The sequence below is a fragment of the Elephantulus edwardii genome, unplaced genomic scaffold (genome assembly GCF_000299155.1).
Source record: "Elephantulus edwardii isolate Elephantulus edwardi_28Jun2011 unplaced genomic scaffold, EleEdw1.0 scaffold00060, whole genome shotgun sequence".
NCBI lineage: Eukaryota > Metazoa > Chordata > Mammalia > Macroscelidea > Macroscelididae > Elephantulus > Elephantulus edwardii.
In genome coordinates, this window is record NW_006399810.1 from 13,064,301 (window position 1) to 13,075,572 (window position 11,272).

Here is an 11,272-nt window from a genome sequence, read left to right on the forward strand (position 1 = left end):
TGTGCAAGGAGTTGGAGTTGGAAAATCAAAAGGGCCGAACTCGCTCAACATATCTTAAGCTCAAGGAACTGAAGAACAAATTCAAACCTCGAGTTGCTATAATCTATAGAACAGACCCCCCAAAAAAACACAGTACAGCATACCATAGTCAAATTTGCCAGAATCAAAGATAAAGAGAGACTTCTGAAAGCAGTGAGGGAGAAACAAAGAGTAACCTATAAGGGAGAGCAAATAAGATTAAGAGCTGATTTCTCACTAGAAACCATGCAAGAAAGAAGACAGTGGAAAGACATAAATCAAAGAACACAGCTAACAAGCAAGATATTGTACCCAGTAAAATTGTCCATCAAATATAAATGAGAGATCAAGATAATCCCAGAACAACAAAACCTAAGGGAGTTTATAAAACAAGACTAGCATTGTAGGAAAAACTGAGAGATGTCCTTCTTACAGAGGTGCAAAAGCAAGGAGGATGGACCAAAGTAATTAGAAACAATACCAAAAAGAACTCAACAAAATGATAGCAATAAAACCTTGCCTCTCAATAATGACACTGCATGTAAATGGTTTAAATGCACCACTGAAGAGAAAAAGAGTAGCAGATTGGATTAAAAAAATAAAACACATCAATAAACTGTCTCTAAGAGACACACCTGAAAAGTGAAGACCAAAAAAAAAGACTAAAATTAAAAGGGTCAGAAAAAATATATACCAAGCAAATGGCAACCAAAAAAAGGTAGGATTAGCTATATTAATCTTTGATAAAATATATTTCAATGGAAAAACCATCACAAAAGACAATGAAGGTCATTACATAATACTTAAAGGGTCAATTGAACAAGAGGACATAATAATAATAAACATCTATGCACCAAATGATAGAGCTGGAAAATATACAAAATATAAAAAACAAAACTATCTGCAGAAAATTGAAACAAGACCCACACCTCATACCATACACAAAAGCCAACTCAAAGTACATCAAAGACCCAGGACTAAAACCAAGGACTAGAAAATTCCTTGGAGAAAAGCTTGGAAGATCTCTAGAAGCCCTAATCCACAATGTGAACAGTCTTCCAACATCCTGAAAAACCTACAATCAAGAAAGGATAAAATAGATGAATGGGACCTTCTAAGAATCAAAACCCTATGCATATCCAAAAACTTCTACAACAGGGTAAAAATAAAAGCCACAGGTGGCCTAAAGGAAAGGAGTTGTGCTGCTAACACGAAGGTGAGCAGTTCACATCTGCCAGCTGTTCTGTGGGAGACAGCTGGGCTATCTTCCTCCTTTCAACCTCTGAAAACTTGCTTGAGGCTCACCTACGACTCGGTTCTAACAGGGCAGCAATGAGGTGGAATTTTTTACGTTTCAATCTGTCCTATGGTGTCACTATGAGTCAGAATTAACTTGACATCTGGGGGTTAGATTTGGATCTTAAAACTGGTTTTTTCATTGCTGTATATTATTTTCAACATGTGAGTGGTTCATCCTACCGTTCTAAGCTTCCTTACTCAGTTTTGTTTTCTTAAAGTCTATGAGATGCCTTTTTGGACACAGGCAAACATGTTCTTCCTTTTAAAAGTCTGTTTTTTTAAATATACATTTCTATGTTTTAAAAAACTCAATAGATGCATAGTAATCCACTGTTGTCAAGTGGATTCCAACTCAAGACAGTAAATTTACAGTACAGAATTTGCCCAAAGGGTTTCCGAAACTACAGTTTTGTGTTGAAATTCCAATCTTCAATTATCAGTACACTGATTAACTACTATGCCATCAGGTTCTTTGGAAATTGTTATTGTTATGTGCTGTCTAGTCACTTGGGACTCATAGTGATCCTATGCACAATAGCTCTGAATCCTGCTCTATCCTGAGCCAATCTCACTGCCTCTGACACAGCTACCCTCATTATCCCAGTCACTGTGTCAATCCATCTCATCTATGGTCTTTGTCTCGTTCATAGTTCTTCCACCCTTCCAAGCATGATTTTCTCAAAAAGACATGCCCCTCCTGCCTATATGACCAAAGGATGTGACACAGAGTCTCAAAATCCTTGCCTACAATGAGCACCTTGGTTTTGTCCTCCCCATGACAGACCTATTAGTTCTCTTGCAGCCAATAGTTATGTTCAGAACTCTTCTCTAGCACCATAGCTCAAAGGCATCAATTCTTCTATCATCTTGAGTTGCTATCCAGCTCTCTGATGCATAGAAAGTAACTGCTAAAACTATGGTCTGAATCAGGCAAACCTTAGTCTCTAGACTAATATCCTTGCTCTTCAGCACTTTAGAGAGGTCCCTGACAACAGAATTCCCTATGACAATCCATCTTTTAATTTCCTTACTGCTAGTTCCAAGAGTGTTAACTGTAGAACTGAGCAAGCTCAAACTGTTAATTATCTCAATCTCTTCTCTATCATGATGCTGCCAATTTGCCCAGTGGTAAGAATTTTTGTTTTCTTTTTGCTGAGCTTCAATCCATATTGCAAACTGCAGTCCTTGACTATCTTCTAAGGATGTTTCAGCCTTCATCAGTTTCAGTAAGGGTGTGCCATCTGCATAAAGCAGGTGATTGAGTCTTCCTCCAATCCTGATGATCTGTTCTGTGTACAGACTGAAAAGTATGAAGATGGGACACATCCCCGATGCATTCATTTTCTGATTTTGAACCATGCTGTGTTTCCTTGCTTTGTTCTGACTAATGCCTCCTGGCCCAAGTCTAGGTTCCACGTGAGCACAATCAAGTGTTTTTGGGTTCCCATTCTTCTCAATGTTAAGCTACATTTTGTTGTGATCTACCGAGTTAAATGCCTTTGCATCTTCAATGAAACAAAGACATTCCTCTGGTACTCTCTGCTTTAGGCCAAGGTACATCTGACATTGGCAATGATGTCCTTTGTGCCATAGCCTCTTCTAAACTCAGTTTGTAATTCTGGTAGTTCTCTGTGGATGTTTTGTTCTAGTCATTTTTGGATAATCTTCAGCAAGATTTTGCTTGTGTGTAGTATTAGTGATATTGTTCTATAATTTCCACACTCTGTTGTGTCACTTTTGGGATGGAAATAAATATGGATCTCTTCCAGTCAGTTGGCCAGGTAGTTATCCTCCAGTTTTTTTTGCTACAACCTGGTATGTCCAGGGTAGCATCTGTTTGTTGAAATATGTCAAGTGGTATTCCATCAATTTCTGGGGCCTTGGTTTTTGCCAATTCCTTCAGCTTAAACTTCCTCCTTCATCACCATTGCTTCTTGATCATACGTTGTTTCATTCAATTCTTCCTTGTCAGCCAACTCTTTTTGGTATAGCGTCTCTGTGTACTCCCTCCATCTTCTTTTAATGCTTCCTGCATCATTCAATATTCTGTCCATACTATCCTTAATGTGTATTGCACACTGCAACTTGAGGCTTGAACTTGTTCTTCTGTTGCTTCAATTTAAGAAATGCTGAGTGAATTCAGCTCTTTCCGTTTTTCTACTCCAGTGCTTTGCACATTTCATTATAATCCTCTGCTTTATCTTTCCTTTGAAATGTACTGTTCAGCTCTTTAACTTCTTGATTTCTTCTCTTTGCTTTGTCTTGTCAGGACTCTACTGTAATATTCAGAGTCTCTTGTCTGACATCCATCTCAGTCTTTTCTTCCTCTTTAGTTTTTGTAATGACCTTCTGCGTTCTTCCTGGATGATATTTGATATCCTCCCACAGCTCATCTAGTCTTCCTTTATTAGCATCCAAGGCCTCAAATCTGTTCCTGAGATGGTTTTTAAAGTCAGGTGGGACAGGCTCAAGGTAAAATTTTGTTTCCTGTGGATTTGATTTAGCCCTCTTAGCTTTAGTTTTAAGTTTCATAATAGAGGAAGATTCTCAATGAGATGGCTTGACTCAGTGACTGAGTATATAGGGGAAGGTGTGTCAGAGACAATGAAGTTGTCTCAAAATAGGGCAGAGATCAGGGCTGTTGTATATAGGGTCACTATGAGTTGCAGTGACTCAACAGCACAAAACAGCAACAGTCTGTTCCACAATCAGCTGGCTCTGGCCTAATATTCACAGCTAATTGATCTGATTTCTGTGCAAATTATCAGGTGAAATTCATGTGTATTGTCGCCATTTATGTTTCTTATAAAAGTTATTTGTAATGAATAAATCACTGTACAAAATTCTATCATTCTATCTCCAATCTCATTTTTGTCAACAAATCCATGTTTCCTGGCTACTGGTATTTCTTACTTGTTCTCAACTTCTGAATTCCAGTAACCCATTAATAAACGATGATTAAGTATAACAACACTAATTAATTACATCCATCAACTATGTTATAAAAAATGTGTATGAATGACTAAAAAAAAAGGATTTCTAAAATTTCAATCAAATAAAAACAAGTCTTTCCTCAGTATTCCCTACTTTCTCTAACACAAGAAATTCAATCTCTCAACATACAAAAGCAAGAACCCCACATGTAAATGAAACATGTCAATTTTATCCCTTAGGGACATACTCATTGAGAGTTCTTTTTATGTTGGTACAGTGTTGGTAAAATACATACTGATTTATTTTATCAGTACCATCTATCCTAGGTTTATCTTTGTTCTTTTAAAAACAACATGTAGGGCTTTGTTCTCCGCTTTCCCCAACTCTACTCTCCAGGCTGCCCAGCTCTCACCAGCCCCTGCGGACTTCGTGAGGGAAGCATCCTCACTGGTGAAGATTTTTGTTTTCTTGGTGGTGTGCTGATCTACTCTTAAGATGCCTTCAATTAAGCTGCAGAGTTCTGAGGGGGAGATATTTGAAGTTGATGTGGAAACTGCCAAACAATCTGTGACTACCAAGACCATGTTGGAAGATTGGAAATGGATGATGAAAGAGATGATGACCCAGTCCCTCTTCCAAATGTTAATGAAGCAATATTTAAAAAGTCAGATAAATGCTGCATAGTGCCACTGCTGTAGAACGAGACTGACATCAGGTTTGGGGTAAGACTAAGAAAAACTGGATAAATTATATATACTGCACTGAAACAAATGAGAGAGAGAACAGTTTAAAAGCCATATATGATAGGGTATTATGGTTATCACAAGAGTCTAGAATTAAGGTTGCACAGTGGAGTGTACTGCGGGGGGGGGAGGCGCGGGGGCTTGTAAACCAAAGATTTTTTTTTTACTTTTCAAAGAAAGGAGCGAACTGGTTGGTAGGGAGAAAAGTGCAACAATGAATGAATGGAAATACGAAATCTCTGTAAATGTTCATTAAAATTAATTAAAAATGAAAGACATAGAAATGTCATTTTGATCTACCAACCTCACTATTAAGTATATAACCAAAAAAATGTTATGACACCAACCGATATCTATATATCCACGTTCATTAGAGCAACATTAAAATAGACTGTGCAACAATAAATCAATATTTTTTAAAAAAGTGAACTTGGGGAGTGGGAAGAGAGGGAGAAGAGATAAAATGTGAAACATGAATGAATAAAAATCAAACTTTTCTAAAAATCATAATTAAAATAAAGACTTCTATTTAAAAAAATAGTTCATTCAGTGGTGCACTCACCACAAAGATGACCCACCTCCTTCTGAGGATGATGAGAACAAAAGAAAAAAAAATCACATCCCCGTTTGGGACCAAGAATTTCTGAAAGTTGACCAGGGAACACTTTTTGAACTTATTCTGACTGCAAACTATTTAGACATCAAAGGTTTGTTTGATGTTACATGCAAGACTGTTGCCAATATGATCAAGGGGAAAACTCCTGAGGAGATTTACAAGACTTTCAATATAAAAATGACTTAACTGAAGAGGAAGAAGCCCAAGTATGCAAAAAGAACCAGTGGTGTGAAGAGAAGTGAAATGTTGTGCCTAACATTGTAACACTCTAAGGATTATTCCAAATACTAGTTGCACTGCTATGGTTATAACTGTTAATATTGTTAATATTAGACAAACAATAGACAAATGCAGCAGCAAATCAATTATATTAGGAGAATATTGTCCTGATTGCATGTGTAGTTTGAGTACAGATTTAAAAACGTATAGTTGAGTTTGTTCTAGTGTGATCAAACTTGTTCCCTCTTTGCTTTGAAAATAAAACTGAACTGTGAGTTTTCCATAGAAAGTGGCATTTTGGATTTCCCCTTTTTTTTGTAAAGCAATTTCTGCCTAGTTTAGTTTATCAATCTTTGAGAAGTTGGCATTGTTAAGTAAGACAACAACATTTTGCTGAAAAAAAAACCCCCATGTAAATTGAGCTGTTTGCTAATCCTAGATCCAAGTATTTCCACGGCTATGTTTAATTTTTTCATTAGAAATAACAATGGAGGGAACTGTGGTGTAAGCCACCAGAGCAGAGTAGGCTCACCTGCAGGAATGCACAACCACAATAAGCTTGTTCCTTTGAGAACTGTGACGTATTGTCAACTGAATTTGTCCAAGTGGAGACTGTCCCAATGTTGTTCCACTGTGGAAACAAAGTACAAAGCTGTCAGCTCTCTTGAGATTACCTGTACAATACATAAAATAAAATTATTGTCATCAATTTAGGTCAAAAGGATAATCTTCAGAATTAAAAAAAAATCAGTGAGCAATGAGGTAACTTGAAAGTTGAGTGTGAATAGATCTGTAGAACTCCCAATTTCACTTGAGGGCTCAGCTGCTTTCATTATTCCTGACAGTTTTCCTATTAGGGCTCGCAGGGACAATGCAGGGCTGCTTAGAACACACATCAGTTCTGCAGTCTTTGCCAAGTAATATCCAGCCTGTAACTACCTAAATCTAGTATTCCTTCCTCAACATCTTATATGCATCATTTGTCCTATTTCTAACTCTGTGTTCAGACAGTACTATTTTTTTCCACGTTTATTTCCTTGTGCTCAATGTTAAAGCACAAACCCCCCAAGGTTGGTGGACCAGCTGGACAACAGTGGCTTAACGTTTCTCAAGATCCTTTAGGCTACTCCTCAAATGCAGCTCCTGAGAATATGCATTACTTTTTACAATTTGGCTTTCTTGTAGAGCAAGACAGTGGGAAGACATTTACGTCTTTCCTCCAAAATAATGGACATGAGAAAGTATGAAGGAAAAAACCCCCAAAATGCTGAGTAGAGATTAGAGAAGAATTACTAAAGGACTCTGTAATCATGGTAGGTTTTACTAACTCTTCAAGAATAAACATGTTTTTCATCTTTTGCTCTGTCTTTTACTATATTTGCATTACTCAACATATCTCTTACAATGAAAAACATGAACTATTTCAAAGGTCAGCCTTACTCTACACTGAGAGGAAAAGGCTAACATCTGAAACTTGTGATAACTACAGGCTATTTTTCTCAAAAGCCTTATCAAAAGAAAAGCAATTATTTACCAATTATACATTATTATTTTTAAAATTATTTAATTATTAATTAAACATTACTTATCAATGATGGGTCTTAAATAAAAAATCAACATTAACACCCAAAGACAAATTAAAAGGAACTGGGTTGTACTGAAATGCAGACCAAAAATGAAATAGGATCTTCCTCCCCACCCCAAAATCATTAAAAGTAAAAATTTTCTTGTCACCATATAAAAATTTAACAATTTAACCCTTCAGATATCAATTTCTCATTTGAGTTTAGCACATAATACATTCAAAAATATAAATCTTGTGACATTTACAACTCAGTTATTTTCTAATTCTTAAATTAGCCAGATAAATATTCTCTCATCATCCTATCAAAACTAACTTCAGTGTGTTTCCATGCTGTTAAGTCTAAGAAGAGACTGCCCATCTTGCTTCCTCTGAGCAGGTGGCAGATTAGGACAAGCAGAGAGGCGCAGCATTCAGGTCAGCTATGCAAATTCATTGTTGGCTGGACCGCTAGAACTCCCTCCATTAGCTTTAGGTCCTAGAATGTGGCAAAGCAGTCCTGGAGGCATAATGGCTAAGCTCTCTGGAGCTACTAAAAGGCTGCCTAGTGATCTGAACCTGCTCACACACTAGGCAGGAGAAAACCCCAATGATCTAGCCTCATAAAGATTATAACCTAGAATGTGTATCAGGCAGTTCTACTGGCACATGGGATCATTATGATTTAAAATTGACAGGATGGCAGACAACAACAACTGAAAATGGCAAATTCTATTTTGAAAACCAAAGACAGTCACTGAAACTGCACCACAAAATTCTTCAGCTAACTTCACATTAACTTCCTTATAAAAGGTGAATTGTGCACACTAATTCTGTGTTCAAAAATAGCATTTGATTTACTTCTCAAGCTGTCGCAATCTTTGCCGAAGTTCCTGTGTGGCAATTGGCAATGATATATCGGAGGCTATGCTTGGTGTGGGCTCCTTGATGGAAATGTGGCTTGGGGAGTAGGCAGAACTGGGGGCTTGGAGGCTGGAGGAGCTCCTGCTGAGATCACGGGGCCATTGCGGGCTGGCATTCGCTGGCAGGTCTTTCTGGTCCACTTCAGTCTTATGACTGCCTTCAGTGACCGGAGTGGAAGGTGCTGTTTTACTGCCCTCTGTGGCTGCAGATGCTGGGATCTGAGCTTTGACAGGTATTTTTCTCCCTTCTTTGGAAACAGAGGGTCTTTTCACTTGAGCTGAATGTTGGTAGTCTGGAGGCCTTTCTTGCTTTTCGAGGTAAAGTATCTAGAAGTGGAAAACAAGAAAATGATAAATTAGTAACACTGGAAATGCCATGATAAATGAGCAGTTGTAGGTACATTCATTTGCAAAATGTATTTTTTTATTTGACACAAAACAGAAAAAAAAAAAATCCACCCTCCCTGTTCATCTAGTTCATAAATAAGGTAATGCAACGGGTTGAATTATGTCTCCAAGAAGAGTGTCAGCCCTCCGAATGTGCTGCCTTTGGGGTTTGCGGCACAATTCCCTATGCACTACAAAATCAGAGACCCTCATCCCTTGTTTGGGGAAAAAAGGTATAAATAATTAAAATATCACTTCTGTAATTTTTAAAAAAACCCTCCTGCATGCATATATGTGTACATAATTGTCATTTTCTTGTGGAAAAACCCATCTTGCACCTACATACTGAACAGATAATTGAAATCTATTCCACACCAAAAACCTTTCACCAGGAAGCCCTTGGAGAAACGGAGAAAGTTAAAACCGCAATATTCTGCAAATGAACCAACCAGCTGCTGTAGGGGCAGAGATGGAATCAAACAGGCCAGACATGCTCAGTCGACTCAAAGCCTATCAACTGCTTACTTTGCTTAGTTTTAGCTACATATTCCACGGAGCAGAAACTACTTTTGGCAAACTATCTACTCCATTCTCTGGGACAATTCTCATGGCTTGAATTGTTGTTGTAACCCTTGATGTCTACTTCCCTTTATCTTGCAGTTACTGCCAGAAGTCTGACTTCATATGACTCTGAACATATACTGTCAACATATATTTTAAATTAAACTTTTGCTTTAGGATATTTTAAGTCCACAGCATTATTATGCGGTGCTTGTTTTCTATGATTTTATTGATAGTAATTTTAGATTTGCTTTATTTTTATATGACCTTCAGTAACATGTTGTTTGTATGCCTTCTTATGTAATATGAAAGATAAAGCATTTGCTTTACATCATTGTGAATGTCTGAACTTAAAAAAGCTTTTATTTACTCTCCTAGATTCCATTAAATCATAGGCAAAATCATATCCACTTCCAAAGAGGTACACATTGTTGTTCCTTTTTTTGGGGGGGGAATTTTTTTGTTGTTGTTATTGTTTTGTTTCTTACAAGCATTTGGAAAATCATTATTTCCTTAGCCATCAATATTACGTTTAATACTACTATTAATTTTAGAGGAATGATGAATTTTATTTCATTTTTCAATGATGTATGAGTTTTAAATGAAAGGTGAAATGTTATTTTTAACATGTCCACCTAGTTAAATAATAACTTTAACTTTATTAATGTTAAAGGAATAGTATTTGACACAAAACACCAGTGCCCTGATTTTTTGACAATTATTTGATTAATATAAAGATGTGTATAATGGTGTGCTGTTTTGTTGGGTTTTTCTTATATAATGGTTTTGTATATCTTAAGTATGACTACGGGAGGAGACTGCCCATCCTTCTCCTGCGGAGCAGCTGGTGGTGGTCTCGAATCACTTGCCTTCGGGATTGCAGTGCAGCTTCTTACCACTAGGCCACCAGAGCTCCCATGTAAGAATAACAAGTAAACATTTTCTATTTGGCGGTAACAACTAAAAACAAAAACCAAAGTCATATTTCCAGAAAAAGTCTATGATTCTAGGGGCTCTGTAATTAATATCTCGAAATACTGCTGACTTTTCTGAAAAGGCTGTAGCAATATCCCATCTGGACAAGGTCTAAGACCACTTTTACTGTTCTCGACAGACTAAGTCTATTGTGATTTTTTTAAAATTGGGTTTTTTTAAAAAAATTAGTATTTTTTGATGAATGAATTTTAAGTTTCCCATGTTTGCCAGTTTTTCTTTCAAAATTACTTTAGAGTAAAAAAAAAAATCATTTGTCCATTTTGAAAAAAAAAGGAAATTTTTTTATTAAATTCTAACATATTACAGAATTTCAATTAAATGATCTCTCCTCAAGGACTTTTAAAAATGTAACCTTAAAGGAACACTCTATCATAAAGACCAGTGCTCCCTGGGCCAAAAGAGAAAACCACCTTTCAGATTCATGTGAAAGCACAATCAATAATGATGCTGGATCTGCTCAAAAGCCACAGGGAGATCCTAATTTTGCTCCATTTACACTTGAGTCTTTAGCATCTCAAATATGAGCTCCTGTGACATTCAGCAGTTTTCCACTCAAAATAGACAAGCTTCCTGGTAACACTGTACTGCCTTTAATCAAGTTATCTGCTTCCTGTGAAGAAGGGAAAGAAAGCTCTCTCTCTGGTCAGAAACAAGTATTACCCTGTAGCAGCCCATTCCCTCCTCCATTCACTAGTTTTATTATAAAAGTCTATGAAATACCCTGAGAGCAATCTTCATTTTTATTGTGCTGTTGGGACCTGAATTACTAAGTTGAAATCGTTGGTTCATTGTCATATCTTCACGTATGAGCAGCTGACAAAGAGGAATCTTCAAATTCCCCAGAGAACACTGGTGCTGTTCATCTTTGACCTGTAAAAACAAGGACAGAAACCAAGCTCAACTCTGAGTCTGAAACTTAGACAATTTAGTCTTTAACAAATATATGTCAACCATATTCTCTAAAGTTACAATTTCTTAAGTGAATAATACAGTATAAAACCTTCTTAGGAAGATA

General features: G+C 36.9%; 1 protein-coding gene and 1 pseudogene across 1 annotated transcript in view; one reads left to right on the plus strand and one right to left on the minus strand.

Moving 5' to 3' along the window:
- Positions 1-11,272, minus strand: part of LOC102865910 (extended synaptotagmin-2-like) — a 183,440-nt gene that overhangs the window by 11,276 nt on the left and 160,892 nt on the right. Inside the window, exons 16-18 of the mRNA XM_006887662.1 lie at positions 10,978-11,127; positions 8,252-8,640; positions 6,362-6,460 (exon numbers count right to left, since the gene is read on the minus strand). Of these exons, the coding sequence (XP_006887724.1) occupies positions 6,362-6,460; positions 8,252-8,640; positions 10,978-11,127 (638 nt within the window). The remainder of the gene's footprint in view (positions 1-6,361; positions 6,461-8,251; positions 8,641-10,977; positions 11,128-11,272) is intronic.
- Positions 4,747-5,852, plus strand: LOC102865507 (annotated as a pseudogene).